Consider the following 17,976-nt stretch of genomic DNA (forward strand, 5'->3'; position numbering starts at 1 on the left):
GATAGAAAGTGGATTAGTGGTTGCCAGGGGCTAGGAGGTGGCGGCAATGGGAGTGCTTGCGGACGGGTACAGCGTTTCTCTTTGGGGTGATGAAAGTGTTTGGAAACTGGATAGTGATAACAGCTGCCAACCGTGTGAATGTACTGAATGCCACTGAATTCTTCGTGTTACCATGCACACGTATGCACGCACAGGCACACACGCACACAAAGCAGAAATTGGCAGAATTGAGTAAAAGAAAAAAAGGCACCATCTCACTATACCCTCTACAAGAGACACATTTTAGGGACGCCTGTGTGGTTCAGTGGTTGAGCATCTGCCTTTGGTTCAGGTCGTAATCACCAGCGTCCTGGGATCGAGTCCAGCATCAGGTTCCCCACAGGGACCCTGCTTCTCCCTCTGCCTGTGTCTCTGCCTCTCTGTGTGTGTCTCATCAATAAATAACATCTTAAAAAAAAAAAAAAAGGCACACACACATTCTAGATTCAAAAACAAATAGGTTGAAAGTAAAAGGATGACAAAAGATATTCCATATAGGCAGTAATCAGAAGAGAGCTGGAGAGGCCACAGTGCACTTGTCAGACAAGACCAGACTTTGAGATTTGTTGCTAGAGACAGAGAAGGCTGCATGTGTGGCCCAGTTGAGGTTACGGAGGCCTTGGAGGCTGGAAACGTGGGCACAGTGTCAGAGCAGCCTGCCCCTGGCCTGCCTTGATGGGTGAAGTCTTCCAGAGTGTACAGTACTGAGTGACCCAGCTGGCTTGTGAAGGGGGGCTGGCAGACAGGCTCGGACACGGCTGTGAAGCCCTCAGAGGACTGTTTGTGCACCTAGGATTAGAGAATGTACCTCCCCCAACCCTGGCTGAGGTTGCTGGGGGTTACCACAATGACCAGCTCCCTCCCACTACCCCCCCAGGGGGTTGCCATGGTAACTGGCTCTGGGATTGGTACAAGCTGCTTAGCTAAGTGTCTGCACCAACTAGCCAGTCAGGCTGGCCAGACCAAATGTCATGTCGACATCCAAGTCACCTCGCCTGCCCTTCCTCTGGGGTTGGTTGGGTTAGAGTCCTCTGCCATCCTTTACAAGCCCCTGTCAAGGTGTGAAGGCTCAAAGTGGGGAAAGACTAGCCTGCCAACCCTAGCACTCACCCCTGACAGGGTAAATAGTGCCCAGAAAACTAGAGCTGGCAACAAGAGGGCTCTTGAGAGAAGGTTTGAGATGCTCCACAGGCATGGTTAGCACACCACCAGATCTGGGGCTGAGATTGCAGCGTCCCTCACCCTCACGGATAATTCTCTGTGGTGAGGATTGTGTTGTGCCCTGTGGGATGTTGGGCAGCATCCGGGCCTCTACTCTCCAGGTGCCAGGATCCACCCGTAGCGGTGACAACCAAAAGTGTCTGCAGACTTTGCCATATGCCCGCCGGGAGCTAAGTCGCCCCCCTTGAGCGAGGAAAACTAGGTGCCCCGTGAGCGCAGTGTGTACTTGCCCTGCAGACTCGGGGCGGCTGCCACCCAGGGCTCCCGAGCCAGCTGGAGCACGAGCTCCACCTGGAGAGCTCTCCCAGAATGGCAGGCTCCCAGGCCCTGGCCTCACCTCCTAGGCCCGGCCTAGGACTCCCAGGCCCCCGCCTTCCCCACCCGGGCCCCACCCTCATCTGTGGCCCCGCCCACAGCCCCGAGGCCCCGCCCTCATCCCCAGGCCCGTCCCTCATCTCCCAGGCCTCGCCCACAGATCCGAAGCCCCACCCTCCTCCCGAGTCCCGCCCGCAGCTCCCAGGCCCCGCCCCCTCCCGAGTCCCGCCCACGGCTCCCAGGCCCCGCCCCCTCCCGAGTCCCGCCCACAGCTCCTAGGCCCCGCCCTTCCCTCATCCCCGGCCCCGCCCCCTCCCGAGTCCCGCCCACGGCTACTAGGCTCCCGCCCTCCCCACCTGGGCCCTTCCCTCATCTCCCAGGCCCCGCCCCCCTCCCACGCCCGTCCCTCACCTCCCAGGCCCCGCCCTCCTCACCCGGGCCCCTCCTTCATTTCCCACGCCCCACCCTCCCAGGCCCGGCCCGTGACTCCCAGGCCCTGCCCTCCCGGGTCCCGCCCACAGCTCCCAGGCCCCGCCCTCATCCCCCAGGCCCCGCCACTGTAGCGCGTTTTAGGAAGTGGCCATCTGGAATAAGCTAACGCGCCACAGTGGTCAGGAGCCCAGCCAGATTCTAGAAAGCTGCGCCTGGAAGTCCCTGTCTGTCTCCTCGAGACGTCGGTTGTCTCCGCTGTGATGAGTCCTGGCCGCTGGCCTCACAGGAGAAAACCAGAGACTCGTCAGTAGAGCGTGCGACTCTTGATCTGTGGGTCATGCGTTCAAGCCCCACGTTGGGCAAGGAGCCTACTTAAAAAAAAAAAAAAAAAAAAAGTTCTGGCTGACCTTGTTTCCAGAAATAGAGCCTCAGTCTCCTGAGGGGGTTGTAACAACCTGTTGTTTTTCCTGACTTCAAAACTCCCTTTCCATTTTACTCTCCAACCAAAAAAACTCCTGCTGTAGATCCTGAAATTTTTTTTTGATCCTGCAAATTAAAATGATTTTAAATTTAAATTAATTTTTGAGAACTTCATAACAAAGCTGAAATGCATGGAAGACACTTTAGGGTTTAGAGACTGGAGTCAAGGTTGCTCCAATAATGGTAATGAACTTTCTGTGTTGCAGCACGTCTTCACTGTGCTGGCGAGTGCCAAGTGCAGTTGCCTTCCTGTTCCCTGGGAGGAAATGGTGTTAGCATTCCCATTTCCCAAAGCTCTGGGACTCCTGCCATGTAGACCACTCCCCCCAGGCACCCGAGGGGGAAGGTGCCTTGGACCTCCTTATCCACTCCCTACAAACTTCTGTAAGTGCTGGGTCCCCATCCCGAGCCTATATCCCTGAAGCTCCTTCAGAGAGACAGACAGTCAGGCCAAGCCCCCACTACTGGTGCCTGCACAGGATCCAGACATCTTGGGATTCATTTCTGGGATGGCAGATTCCAGGACTCTCTTCCTCTGAACTTGGCTCCATCCAAGCCCTGCTTGCAGGCTGGGGGCCCATGTGGATATTACCCACTTAGTCTCCCACCAGCGTGGTCCAGACCTTGACCCTTCTTCCTCCCTAGGCCTGGAGCTCAGGGCATGTCCCCAAGCTTCTGCTTGGCAGGCTGGGTCTGGGAAGGGAAACCATTAACTGTGCATCTTAGGAGAGTGTTCCCCAGTGAGAAAATGGTCTCTCTGTTCTGTGTGCATACATTACCCAAGGAGCAGTCTGCCTGTAAGGTTTCCTCTCTTTTTTTGAGTTTGCCCTGGACTACCTGTGTATATGTGTGTGTGTTGGGGAAGTCACTCTTTTTTCTAAAAAGATTTATTTATTTATTTATTTATTTGTTTGTTTGTTATAGACATGGGGGGGGGTGCAGAGACACAGGCAGAGGAATAAGCAGGCTCTATGCAGGGAGGCCGACGTGGGACTCGATCCTGGGACTCCAGGATCGCACCCTGGGCCAAAGACAGGCGCTAAACCACAGAGCCACCCAGGGATCTCCTTGGGAAGTCATTCCTACTCAGGTAACTTGGTCCTGTGGTTGCCCCCAGTGAGACGGGGGAGAGGGAAACATCTGTGCACAGGTGAAGGATCTGGACTTCACAGATTTCCCCAAAAGCATTTTCCATCTACAACAGATAAGGACTTATAAAACCCTTCCCATAAATACCATTACCACTCCCAACAAAACTAACAACTCCCAAATACCCATCCAATAGACTGTGTTGAACTTCCCCCAATTTTTCCTAAAACAAAAATGAGATAGTTTACAGCTTTGTTTAGATATATTCATACATATGTTCACGTGCATACTAGAATATTCATCCATTTAAATGGATAGATCTTCTTGCTCCTCCCCTTCTCATGCTCTGTGTGTATGTGTCAAATAAATAAAGAAACAAATCTTAAAAAAAATAAAATCCCTGAACTATATGCTCTATCTATCTATCTATCTATCTATCTATTTAAGTAGGCTCCATGTCTAATGTGAATTCATGACCCTGAGATGAGTCATATGCTCTACAGACTGAATCAGCCAGGTGCCCCTGAACTGTACACTTTATTTTTTTCTTAAGATTTTATTTATTTATTTGATAGAACACAAGCAGGGGAAGCCTGGGAGGCAGAGAGAGAGGGAGTAGCCTGACCCAGCTTGGACCTGAGCTAAAGGCAGTTGCTTAACCAATTGAGCTACCCAGGTGCCCTAGTTCAGGGATTTTAGTGTAGTCACAGAGTTCTGTAACTATTACAGTCAAGTTTAGGACATTTTCAACAGCCATCCCAAACCCCTTAACCATTAGCTATCATTCTTCTTTCTGTTCCTCCTTGAACACCACTCTTGCACTTACCACGATATCTTTTTTTTTTTTTTTACCATGATATCTTTAAGGATAATCCATGCTGTCACATGTATCAGTACTTTATTCTTTTCATTGCCAAATGGTATTTCCCTGGATGGATAGACTACTCTTGTTTATCAGTTGGTGAACATATGGCTGTTTCCGCCTGTAGACTCCTAGCCACTATGAACAATGGGATATGCATTTTCCTGTGGACGTATGTTTTCGTTTCTCTTGGGCATATACCTCAAGGAGGAATTGCTGGATCGTGTGATAACTATATGTTTCAGGTTTGAGGAACTGCCAGGGTGTTTTCCACAGCATTTTATGTTCCCACTATAGTGCAGTGTGAGACCTCCAATTTCTCTACCTCCTCACCAACATTTCTTAGTTTTTATCTCTTTGATTCTAGCCAAAGGGTATGGGTATGAAGTCTACCTTATTGTGGTTTTGATTTGCATTTTCCTGGTGACTAATCGTGTTGAGGACCTTTTCATGTGCCTAGAGTGATGTCTGTTCAGATTATTTGCCCCATTTTAATTGGGTTGTCTTTTTATTATTGAGTTGTAAGAGTTAATTATTTTTTTTAATTTTTTTTTAATTTTTATTTATTTATGATAGTCACAGAGAGAGAGAGAGGCAGAGACACAGGCCGAGGGAGAAGCAGGCTCCACGCACCGGGAGCCTGATGTGGGATTCGATCCCGGGTCTCCAGGATCGCGCCCTGGGCCAAAGGCAGGCGCCAAACCGCTGCGCCACCCAGGGATCCCAAGAGTTAATTATATATGGGGCGACTGGATGGCTCAGTCTGTTGAGTCTTGGTTTTGGCTCAGGTCATGATCTCAGGGTCCTGGGATTGAGTCCTGTGTCAGACTCCATGCTCAGTGGAGAGTCTGCTTGAGGATTCTCTCTTCCTCTGCCCTTTTCCCTGCTCATGGGCACATGCTCACTTTCTCTCTCTCAAATAAATCTTTACAATAAGAGACTAATTTATAGTCTGGATATATGATGCCAGGTATGTGATTTGTAAATATTTCTATCATTGTGAGTTGTCTTTCCACGTTATTGACGGTATCCTTTGATATGCAAAGTTTTAAATTTTGCTGAAGTATAATGTGTACATCTTTCATTTGTCACATTTTTTTTTTTTTTTTTGGTGTGGTATGCTTTTGATGGCATACCTAAGAAACCATTGCCTGACCAAGGTCATGAATATTTACCCCTATGTTTCCTTCTACAACATAGGAGTAAATGGCTTATAGTTTCAACTCCTGCACTTTCTCTCTCTCTCTCTCTCTCAAATGAATAAATAAAAATCTTTAAAAACCTTTGACTCTAAAAAAAAATATGCCAGACCATATTTGCCCAAAGTCCTCCAATACTTTCCCTTTTGTTAATTTTGATAGTTTTGAATACCAAAATTATCGCAGTGACCATGTCTTACATTTAGGTCTAATAGCCATTTTTGGGCAGCCCCAGTGGCGCAGCGGTTTAGCGCGGCCTGCAGTCCAGGGCGTGATCCTGGAGACCCTGGATCGAGTCCCATGCTGGGCCCCCTGCATGGAGCCTACTTCTCCCTCTGCCTGTCTCTGCCTCTCTCTCTCTCTGTCTCTATGAATAAATAAATGAAATCTTTTTTTTAAAAAAAGAGCCATTTTCATTTAGTTTTTTTTATAGGGTGTGAGGTAGGAGTCCAACTTCATTCATGTGGTTATCCAGCTGCTCAGTACCATTTGTTGAAGACAACTCTTCCCCTATTAATTTGTTTTGGTACTTTTATTGAAAATAAACTGACTGTAGACATGAGTGTCTATTTCTGGACTTTCAGTTCTCTTCCCTTGATCTATGTATATTTCCTTATGCCAGTACCACACTCTCTTGATTACCGTAGCTTTGCAGAAAGTTTTGAAGTCAGGAAGTATGAATCTTCTAGCTTTGTTCTTCTTTTTTAAGATTGGCTATTATGAGTCCTTTGTATTATCATATGAATTTTGGGATCAGGCTATCCATTTCTATGAAAAAGAACACAGTGGCATGTTTATTGGTATTAAGCTTAACCTGTAGGTCAATTTGGGAAGTAAATCTCCAGTCCAAGAACACAGGGTGCTGTTTATCTATCTATCTATCTATCTATCTATCTATCTATCTATCTATCATCTATCTATCAGCTTTATTGAGATGTAATTCACATACCATATAATTCACCCATTAATAGGATGTACAATTCAATATTTCTAGTCTATACACAGAATTGTACAGCCATCACCGCAGTCAATATTAAATATTTACCCCCAAAAGAAACTTTGTACCCTTTATCACCACTTTATTCCCTCAGTCCTCATTCCAACTTATCCCTAGCCCTAGCCAACCACTAACTTGCCTTCTGTCTCTATAGATTTGTTTATTCTAGATCCTTTCATATAAATGGAGTGATGCAATATCCAGACAAAAGATGTTGTCTTTTGTGTTTGGATTATTTTGCTTAGCATCATATTTCTGAGATTCATCTTTCTGGAATCAGCACTTCATTCCTTTTTATGGCTGAATAATACTCCATATAGCAAACATATCATGTTTTGCTTATCCATCTGCCAGTTGGTTGACATTTGGCTATGAATATTCATATACAAGTTTGTGAACCGTTTTTATTTCTCTTAGATATATACCTAGTAATAGACTTGCCAGGTCATTTGGTAACTCTATGTTTAATCTTATGAGGAACTGCCATATTCTTTCCTAAAATGGCTGTGCCATTTTGCATTCCCACCAGCAGTGTGTCTGAAAGTTTCTAATTTCTCTGCATCCTCACCAACACTTACTATTATCTGACTTCTTAGTCTAACCATCTTCATGGATATAAAGTGGTATCTCATTGTGGTTTTATGTTTCCCTAATAACTAATAATGTTGAGTATCTTCCCATGTGCTTATTGGCCACTTGAATATTATCTTTGGAGGAATGCCAATTCAGATTTTTGCCCATTTTAATTGGGTTATTTTTCTTTTTTTGTTGCTGGATTCATTTTGCTAGTATTGTGTTGATATTTTTGCATCTGTATTTTAGTTTTGTTTTTGTTTTTGTTTTTTGTTTTTTGTTTTTTTTTTTGTATTTTAGTTTTGTTGTAGAAGCTTTGTCTGATTTTGGAATCAGGGTAATACTGGGCTCATAGACTAAGTTTGGAATTCTTTTATTTTTTGGAAAAGCTGTGAAAAATTGGTATTAATTGTCCTTTAAATTTTTGATAGAAGGGACATTTGGCTGCTCTGTTGGTAGAGCAGACAATTCTTGAATTTGGGGTTCTAAGTTCAAGCCCCATGTTGTATGTAGAGATTACTTAAAAATAAAGAGCTAGGGATATTGAACTCGAGTTGGAAGAGGCGAGTCCGGTCTCAAAATGGAGGGCCATGATCCAAAGGAATCCGAGCAATTGAGAAAACTGTTTATTGGTGGTTTGAGCTTTGAAACTACGGATGATAGTTTAAGAGAACATTTTGAAAAATGGGGCACACTTACAGATTGTGTGGTAATGAGAGACCCCCAAACAAAACGTTCCAGGGGTTTTGGTTTTGTGAGTTACTCTTGTGTTGAAGAGGTGGATGCAGCAATGTGTGCCCGACCTCACAAGGTTGATGGGCGTGTAGTGGAACCAAAGAGAGCTGTTTCTAGAGAGGATTCTGTAAAGCCTGGTGCCCATCTAACAGTGAAGAAAATTTTTGTTGGTGGTATTAAAGAAGATACAGAAGAATATAATTTGAGAGACTACTTTGAAAAGTATGGCAAAATTGAAACCATAGAAGTTATGGAAGACTGGCAGAGTGGAAAAAAGAGAGGATTTGCTTTCGTAACTTTCGATGATCATGATACAGTTGATAAAATTGTTGTTCCGAAATACCACACTATTAATGGGCATAATTGTGAAGTGAAAAAGGCCCTTTCTAAACAAGAGATGCAGTCTGCTGGATCGCAAAGAGGTCGTAGAGGTGGATCTGGCAACTTCATGGGTCGTGGAGGAAACTTTGGAGGTGGTGGTAATTTTGGCCGTGGTGGAAACTTTGGGGGAAGAGGAGGCTATGGTGGTGGAGGTGGTGGCAGCAGAGGTAGTTATGGAGGAGGTGATGGTGGATATAATGGATTTGGAGGTGATGGTGGCAGCTATGGTGGTGGTCCTGGTTATAGTAGTAGAGGAGGCTATGGTGGTGGTGGACCAGGATATGGAAACCAAGGAAGCGGATATGGTGGTGGTGGTGGAGGATACGATGGTTACAATGAAGGAGGAAATTTTGGAGGTAACTATGGTGGTGGTGGGAACTATAATGATTTTGGAAATTATAGTGGACAACAGCAATCAAATTATGGACCCATGAAAGGGGGCAGTTTTGGTGGAAGAAGCTCGGGCAGTCCCTATGGTGGTGGTTATGGATCTGGTGGTGGAAGTGGTGGATATGGTAGCAGAAGGTTCTAAAAAAATTTCAGAAGAAAAGGGCTACAGTTCTTAGCAGGAGAGAGAGCGAGGAGTTGTCAGGAAAGCTGCAGGTTACTTTGAGACAGTCGTCCCAAATGCATTAGAGGAACTGTAAAAATCTGCCACAGGAGGAACGATGATCCATAGTCAGAAAAGTTACTGCAGCTTAAACAGGAAACCCTTCTTGTTCAGGACTGTCATAGCCACAGTTTGCAAAAAGTGCAGCTATTGATTAATGCAATGTAGTGTCAATTAGATGTACATTCCTGAGGTCTTTTATCTGTTGTAGCTTTGTCTTTTTCTTTTTCTTTTCATTACATCAGGTATATTGCCCTGTAAATTGTGGTAGTGGTACCAGGAATAAAAAATTAAGGAATTTTTAACTTTTAAAAAAAATAAAAAATAAAAAATAAAATAAAGAGCTAGGGCAGCCCCGGTGGCGCAGCGGTTTGGTGCCGCCTGCAGCCCAGGGCGTGACCCTGGAGACCCTGGATTGAGTCCCATGTTGGGCTCTCTGCGTGGAGCCTGCTTCTCCCTCTGCCTGTGTCTCTGTCTCTATGAATAAATAAATAAAATCTTTAAAAAAAATAAATAAAGAGCTAGGAGTCATTGGTGATGTCATCTGGGCCTAGGCTTCTCTTTTTCATATTTTTTTGTCATATTTTTAAAAATTATTGTTTCAATGTCTTCACTTGTCTTAGATCTATTCAGATTTTCTATTTCTTCTTGAGTCAGTTTTGGTAGTTTATTCTTTCTAGGAATTTGTCTATTTCATCCAACTTAACTAATTTATTGGCCTACAATTGTTCATAGTATTCCTTCATAAGTCCTTTTATTTTGTAGAGTCAATGGTAATGTCCCCTCCTACATTTCTGATTGTTCTCTTTTTTTTTCTTGGTCAGTCTCAGTAAAGATATGCTAACTTGGTTGATGTTTTCAAAGAACCAGCTTGTAGCTAAATTGATTTCCTCTTATATTTCTGTACTTTATTTTGTTAGTTCCCTTTTTATTCTTTCTTGCTTTAGTTTTTCTACTTGCTTCAGGTTTAGTTTGCTCTGCTTTTTCCCAGTGTCTTAAGGTTATGTTTAGCTGCATCCTATAAGTTCTGGTGTTATGTTTTCATTTTAATTCATCTCAAGGGGATCCCTGGGTGGCTCAGCAGTTTGGCGCCTGCCTTTGGCCCAGGACATAATCCTAGAGTCCCAGGATCGAGTCCTGCATCGGGCTCCTGGCATGGAGCCTGCTTCTCCCTCCTCCTGTGTCTCTGCCTCTCTCTCTTTCTCTGTGTGTGTCTATCATAAACAAATAAATAAATCTTTAAAAAATAATTCATCTCAAAGTGTTTTTTTTTTTTTATTTCCTTGACGATCTCTTCTTTGACCCATTGGTTATTGAGAAGAGCGTTATTTAATTTTCATTTATTTGTAAATTTCTAATAGTTTCCTCTGTTATTTATTTAAATCTTGGGATCCCTGGGTGGCTCAGTGGTTTAGTGCCTGGCTTGGCCCATGGTGTGATCCTGGAGTCCCGGGATCGAGTCCCACATCAGGCTACCTGCATGGAGCCTGCTTCTCCCTCTGCCTGTGTCTCTGCCTCTCTCTCTCTCTCTCTCTCTCTCTCTGTGTGTGTGTCTCCCATGAATAAATAAAGAAAATCTTTTAAAAAAATCTGTTGTGGCCAGAGTACACATTTTGCATGATTTCAGTCCTTTTAAAATGTATTGAGGCTTGTTTTATGGACTAACATATGGTCTGTCCTGTAGAATGTTCTGTGTGTGCTTGAGAAGAATGTGTATTCTGCCATTGTTAAGTGGAGCGTTCTGTAGATGTCTGTTATGTCTAGTTGGTTTATAATGTTGTGCAAATCTAGGGGTGCCTGGATGGCTCAGCCAGTTAAATATCTGCCTTAAGCTCAGATCATGATCTCAGGGTTCTGAGATTGAGCCCCAAGTTGGGCTCCCTGCTCAATGGATGAGTCGGCTTCTTCCTCTCCCTTTGCCCCTCCTCCTCCTCTCTCTCTCTCAAATAAATAAAATCTTAAAAAAATAATGTGCAAATCTATTTTTGTGCTGATCTTCTATTTTATGTATCTTCTATTTTATTTATCTTCTATTATTTTATTTATTATTGAAAATGAAATATTGAAGTCTCCAACTATTCTTGTTGAATTGCCTATTTCTTTTAGTTATGTCCACTTTTGCTTCATATATTTTGGGGTTATGTTGTTAGGTGCACATGTGTTTATAATTATTGTATCTTCCTGATGGATTGACAATCTTATTATTATAAATGTCTCTCTCTGTCTCTAGTAATAATTTTTGTCTTGGAGTCTATTTTATCCAATATTAGTCCGATAGCCATTCCAATTCAGTTTTTTTTTTAAGATTTTATTTATTTATTTGAGAGAGTATGAGTGGGTAGGGCAGAGGGAGAGAGAAAACCAGACTCCCTGGTGAGCAGGGATCCTGACATGGGGCTCAATCCCAGAATGCTGAGATCATGACCTGAGCCAAAGGCAGATGCTTAACCCATTGAGCTACCCAGGTGCCCCTCCAGTACTCCCCTCTTTAAAAAAAAAATAAAGATCTTATTTATTTACTCATGAAAAACACAGAGAGAAGCAGGGACATAGGGAGAGGGAGAAGCAGGCTCCCCATGAGGAGCCCAATGAGGGACTCTATTCTGGGACTCCAGGACCACAACCTGAGCCAAAGGCAGATGCTCCATCACTGAGCCACCCAGGTGCCCCCTCTTCAGTTCCCTTTTGATGACTGCTTGCAAGGTATATCTTTTACTATCCTTTTGTTTTTTACATATTTCTATTTTTGACTATATATTGTATCTTTTGTAGACAGCACGAGGTTGGATCATGTTTTCTTATCCATTTTGCTAGTGTCTGCCTTTTAACTGAAAGCTTAATCCATTTACATGCAATATAATTACTGATAAGAAGGACTTCTGTCATTTTGCTGTTTTTTACTTCTTGAGGAGGTAGTGTACATTTTTAAAAATATAAATTCAGGGACGCCTAGGTGGCTCAACAGTAGCATCTGCCTTTGGCTCAGGTCATAATCCTGGAGTCCCAGGATCGAGTTCCATATCGGGCTTCCTGCATGGAGCCTGCTTCTCCCCTGCCTATGTCTCTGCCTTTCTCTCTCTCTCTCTGTCTCTCGTGAGTAAATAAATAAGCCTTTAAAAAATAAAGTATAATATAAATCCAGTTAATTAACACATAATGTATTATTGGTTTCAGAGATAGAGGTCTTTATTATTATAATACCCCATGCTTATTACATCATGTGCCCTCCTTAATGTCCATCATCCAGTCACCCCATCCTTCATCACCCTGCTACTGTTTGTTATTTTTGTTATCTGAATGCCTAACTATGCACTGGTCCCTTCATATACATCATTCACATTTTGTATACTCATTTTATGATTAAGGAATCTAAAGCCTGGAAGATGCAATAACAATCCTAGTCAGTGGTGGAGCTGAGGTGTGAGCCATCAGCTCATTGGCTCTTGTCTGGAGATTTCCTCGCTGGTCTTCTGGCCTTTTCCCTTACCCTCCCAAGGCCAATCTACATGTGCAGCCAGGGGGACCTTTTATACATGTAACTGATCATAGCCCCCTTGCTGATGTTCCAGTGACTCTCTTTGGAAGTCCTGAGATGCTTCATAATGAACTACTCCTGGTTAGTGAATACGTTCAGATACAGAGTTGTCTCCTTCCCACCCAGATCACTTGAGAGCTCAGCACTGTTGACTATGGTGTCATTTGCTGGCCTCTGAGTATGTTCCAGTCTAGGCCTTGGTAGAACCAAGAGGACCTCTTGGACCATAGCCACCACCAGAAAGTTTCTGCACTTGACATACCTTTTCCTTCAGCCACACCCAACTTCACATTTTCCCCTCTTCTTCTCCTTTAGTCCATGAAGACTCTGCAGGATTTGCTTACTGACATTTATGCCCTCAAGATCACCACTGAAACTCTCAGAAAGGATGTGGACAAACTGAAGGAAATATTTGACAAGGTAGACCCACTCTAGCATCCTCTGTGCTGGTCATACTGCTTGGACCTTAGATGGTTGGGGTGACAGGGTACATATAGGGAGCCTGTTCTTAGTAAGAGAACACAGCTATGAGAGCAAAAAAAGGGGTTTGACATTGCACAGCGACTTGGTCCATCCCAACCATCTCTCCATGGCTTCCACCATGCTTTTCACCCTTCTGTATTAGGACATCATTTGTAAGTGACAGAAACCTTGTTTATCCTGGCTTAGAAAAGTGAGAGAGTTTAGTGTCTCATTTACTAAAACGTCCATGGTTGCCTTCAGGTACAACCAGATCTAGGTGCTCATACTGCATCAATCTCTCTCAATGATGTTTTCCTGTGGGTTGGATTTATTCTCAGGCTGGTACTCCCTAAGACTCTAGGCTTACATTCCACCAACTTAGCAGAAAGAGAACAGCTTTTCCTATTCTATACAGCTCTGTCCACACTGAAAATAGCAATAAACCTAGCACAGGCATACAGTCTATCTCCCTTTGTAGTCACCAGGACATCAACCCAGGTGCATAATCACTCTTTATCATGATGTGGAAGTACACAGAATTCCTGAAGCATGAGTTCACAGTGGGTGAGTCAGAGCTAGGCTCAGAGGCTGGTATTAAGGCTGAGGTTTTACAGCTTGCCTCCAGATTGTGTGGTTTAGGGTATCATCCCCAATCCACAGTCAGTGTAGGCATTTGATTGTCATGGTAACTGTGAGAACTCAGTCTGGGTAGCTCCCATCTGAGAAGAAAGGACATCACAAAACACTAAAAAGATTCCTTCAACAAATATGTCGGAGAAAAAAAATGCCCCTCAATCTACCTCTTAGTCTTTTTTCTTCTTCTTCTTTTTTAAGATTTTATTTGACACAGAGAATGAGAGAGCACAAGCAGAGGGAGAGGAAGAAGCAGGCTCCCTATTGAGCAGGGAGTCCAACGTGGGGCTCAATCCCAGGACCCTGGGATCATGACCTGAGCTGAAGACAGACACTTAACCAACTGAGCCACCCAGGCACCCCCTCTTAGATATTCTTTTTTTTTTTTTTTCCTAGAGATTCTTAATGTATTTTTGCCCATTAAAGGCTCTGAGAAGTCCTGCAGTATCAAAGCCCATTGAATACTTTTTAAGCCTAGCATTTTCCAGACTTATTTTCCCAGGGAACCCTCTTCTACTCCTTTCCCACTCACTGAGAAACACTTGCTTTGGAATTGGTTCTTCCTTCTCTAACTTAGTCACCTAGAGCTAAGTCCTTGTCTTTGAGCTGTGGGAGAAGCAGGGCCAGGATCAGAACTTACACCCCTGGCCCATGGCCTCGGCTTATTTGACAGATGAACCCAGAAAGAGTAAATGATTTGGCCGAAGATCTGAAAGGACAGAACAGGAAGGTGACTGCGCTGCAGCGGGATGTGGTGAGAGCCTTGGCTTCCCTTCCCAGTCCCCTGACCTCCAGGCTGGGGGTGCCGGGGGCAGGGAGGAGTAAGGAGGAGAACATAATCTATAAAGGCAAGTGTGGACAAGGAGCCACCCAAGGGCATTGCCTCTCACTCCCAAACTCTCTCCTGCCCCCCCCAAGGTTTCTCTCCAGAGCAAAATCCTCACCATCCCCAAAGCCGAGGACATGGTACTCTGGAGCGGCCTCCATGAGGCCATGTTCACCCCCGTGAGTGAAGGAGGAATGATGGGGCGGGGGGCGGGGGCAGCAGCATAGGGCCGGGGAAGGCAGGGTTGGGGAGCAGGCGGGTGCCCACTGAGCTGGCCTGGAGCAGCCCTGGCCAGCCTCACCCCCTTTTCCTCAGAGGACTTCTGCAAGGGGACCTAGTCTATCACCGTTTGAGGATTCGGAGCTGTGGAAGTTTGCAGAGCGGCATCCAGACACTGAGCAGCCCCAGACCCCTAGCAGCTCCCTGGAAGCTGCTGGTCATGTCCAGATCTCAGAGGCCATCCTGCAGCCCAGGTTACTGGAGACCGTCTGGCATTATGAGGTCCCAGAGCAGCTGGAGGAGGAGGAATCTGCCCAAGCTATTCTACTCGGGGCCGAGGGGCCAGGGCAGCCTCAGGGGCTGGAGCCCGGGTCTGTGCCCACGCGGGGGCCGCGGCCTGAGTCTGTTCCTGCACTGGGGCCTGTGCTGGGGCCCAGCCTGACACCTGGGTTCACTCTACCACCTTGGCCTGCCCTTGGAACTGGACCTGTCCCTGGGTCTGGGCCTGGCCCTGCTCCTCGGCCTGCCCCCGGGCCTGCACCTGCCCCAGAGCTTCAGCCTATACCACCAAGAAGCTGGCCTCCTCCCAGAAGCTTGTCCAGGGGTAGCGCTTGGCCCTTCGGGGGCTTAGGCTCCTTGCAGCCTGGCCCGGGTGCATCAGGCCCCCTGCCTGCAAAGTCCCAGGTCTTCAGAGCTCCACCACCTGCCACGGAGTTTGGCTCAGCGTGGCCCCGTTCACTGTGGCCACAGTCTGGCCAGGCAGAGATGAACCTCCTCCCAGCCGTCTTAGAAAATGAGGAAGAATTTTTATCTCATGATATGCCAGTCCCTTGGGACAGGGCCCCCAGGGCTGAGGCCCCCAACGGAGCACCTGCTAAAACTCCCTGGACTGCCCTCCAGCGGTTGAAGACCACTGCTGGCATGGCAGCTGCCGCTGCCACTGCCTATGCAGCCACTGCCACCTCAGCAGCCCGGAAAGCCGAGGCTGTTGCCAAGGCCATCATAGATGCCCCGGCCACCAAGTTGGCCACTGTAGCAACGGCCGCGGCTGCCTCGGGGCCCTTAGGGGTCTTGGCAGACATCCTGGGTGCAGGCTCTTCCCGTGGAGCCTTCTCTTTCAGTGAGGATACAGAGATAGAAGACTTGCAGGTGTTCGAAGATGACCTCTCTTCCCTGTATGTTGCTGCTGGCCTCCCTCCCGAAAGCACCCTGTCCCAGGCCATGCTGGCCGCCCAAAAGGCCTTGACCCCTGAAGACAAGAAGACGGCCGTCAGGTACTCCATGGGCCACATAGCCCAGATGCCCCTGAGACACGACTCCCTCAAAGAAGAGTTTGCCCAGCTGTCGTCCAACCTCCAACAGCGCCTGACTTATCTAGGTAGGTCCAGCCTGGCTCAGGCCCTCCCTGCAGCCTCCAAGTCCCTCGTCCCCATTTAGCTCCCTCAACAAAACCTGTATTAACCATTAGACATTCATTCCTCTGGCCTCCACATTAGTCTCTCGCTAGTCCATTCTTTTACAATGAGTATTACAGCGAGGGCTTCTCACAGGGGAGAGGGGGTGGTTAGGGCCTAAAGTTGGCACTGAAGAAGGAAGATTGCATGTCAAAATTACCTTGGAAAACTCTCGGGCAGCCCTGGTGGCTCAGCAGTTTAGCGCCGCCTTCAGGCCCAGGGCCTGATCCTGGAGACCCGGGATGGAGTCCCACATCAGGACCCCTGCATGGAGCCTGCTTCTCCCTCTGCCTGTGTCTCTGCCTCTCTCTCTCTCTGTGTCTCATGAATGAATGGATAAATCTTAAAAAATAAAAATAAAAAAGGAAAACTCTCTTTCCACAGCTTGTACAACACAGCACTGCTGTACAGTGTTTCGGTAAGTCTGGTTCTGCCAGAATGTCCCACGGCTCTAGACAGACCCCAAAGTGGTCAGTTTGGGATTAGGAGCAACTGCCTGGCAAACACGTGCATCCTTAAAGACCACAGAAGCTTTCTGGGTGGCAGCAGAACAAGTAGATTTTTGCTCCCATTTTATGCCCACGATGGGCAAATGCTCGCTGAGGGGAGTGGAGGGCAGGATAGCCTAGTCTAATAGTCCTCAACCCTGTGCTCCCCTCGGCATCCCATCCGCAGAGGGCTGGGGAAAACACAGATTGCAGGGGCCCCAGCCCAGAGTTTCTGACTTGGTCGGTCTGGGCAGGGCCCAAGAATTTGCATCTCTTTCTCATTCCAGCAGCTGGCCCAGGGGACCCACTGTGAGACCCATTGCCCTACACTGTTTGCATCATTATCTTGCTTTTTTTGCTCTCTGCCCAGCACAGTGGTTGGATTAAGTCAAATCCCTATGTGGAGGTACCCCTAATTGGCAGTGCTGTTCTACACATTGTGAAAAGAAATTGTAGGATTTCAGCCAGCTTAGATAAACCATCTATGAGGACTGGTGTGCAGCTAAGCATATGAGAGAAATGGGTGCCTGGGGGGCTCCATCAGTGAAGCACCTGCCTTCGGCTCAGGTCATGATCCTGGGGTCCTGGTATTGAGTCCTGTGTCAGACTCCCTGCTCAGCGGGGAGCTTGCTTCTCCCTCTGCCTCTCTCTCTCACTTTCTCTCAAGTAAATAAGTAAAATATTTGAAAAAAAAAATTTAAGCAGGGAAACTTAATTTTGATATTTTATTTAACCCAATATATTCAAAATAGTATGATTTCAATATGTGATAAAAAATTGAGATGTTTTATGTTCCTATCTCCTTACTAAGCTTTCCAATTCCAACATGCGCTTCACACTTAGAGCATATCTGCACTGGAACTCACCCCATGTCAAGTGCCCAACAGCCACATGTACCTCCTGGTTATCCTATTAGATACCACAGGTCTAGGAAGGCCTTTCTGGAATTTACTCCCTTCTCAGAAAAGGCCCTTAAGCTGGGGGTGGCTGGGTGGCTCAGTCAGTGGAGCATATGACTCTTGATCTCGGCATTGTCAGCTTGAGCCCCATGTTGGGAATAGAGAATACTTGAAAAAAAAAAGGTCCTGAATGAAACTACAAAGCACCTTATTTATGAGAGTATATGGAGTGCATTATCTCATCACAAGATACAAAGAGGTTTTTAACAAAGAAGGAGAGGGGTTTAAAAAAAAAAAAAGTAACCTATATCAAGTTCCAGACAAGAAGTTAAAAACTAATGTACAGGACACACCTAGGAAGGTATGAGAAATCAGAGCCAAAATATGTTTACAAACTTCTTAACAAAAATGGCGGCTTGTCAGAAGTAGAATTTGGGCCATTATGGCTTCACATTTTAAATTTAAATTTATAAATAATAATATAATAATAAATTTAAATTTATTACTTTCATATTCTTTTTTAAGAT

General features: G+C 45.8%; 1 protein-coding gene and 1 pseudogene across 5 annotated transcripts in view; both read left to right on the plus strand.

Moving 5' to 3' along the window:
• Positions 1-17,976, plus strand: part of C8H16orf96 (chromosome 8 C16orf96 homolog) — a 44,186-nt gene that overhangs the window by 2,198 nt on the left and 24,012 nt on the right. For 4 of the 5 annotated variants that reach the window (XR_013384878.1, XM_077906427.1, XM_077906431.1 and 1 more), the window contains exons 2-5: positions 12,784-12,888; positions 14,237-14,317; positions 14,482-14,568; positions 14,705-15,986. Coding sequence is in view for 4 of the 5 variants with exons in the window: in XM_077906427.1 (XP_077762553.1) it covers positions 12,784-12,888; positions 14,237-14,317; positions 14,482-14,568; positions 14,705-15,986 (1,555 nt within the window). In the remaining variant the exon portion in view is untranslated. Of the gene's footprint in view, positions 1-3,426; positions 3,578-12,783; positions 12,889-14,236; positions 14,318-14,481; positions 14,569-14,704; positions 15,987-17,976 lie in introns of those variants that run through there. The other variant, XM_077906430.1, reaches the window with a different exon arrangement.
• LOC144318926 (heterogeneous nuclear ribonucleoprotein A3 pseudogene) lies at positions 7,754-9,238 on the plus strand (annotated as a pseudogene).

Source organism: Canis aureus, chromosome 8, assembly GCF_053574225.1.
Source record: "Canis aureus isolate CA01 chromosome 8, VMU_Caureus_v.1.0, whole genome shotgun sequence".
NCBI classification, from domain to species: domain Eukaryota; kingdom Metazoa; phylum Chordata; class Mammalia; order Carnivora; family Canidae; genus Canis; species Canis aureus.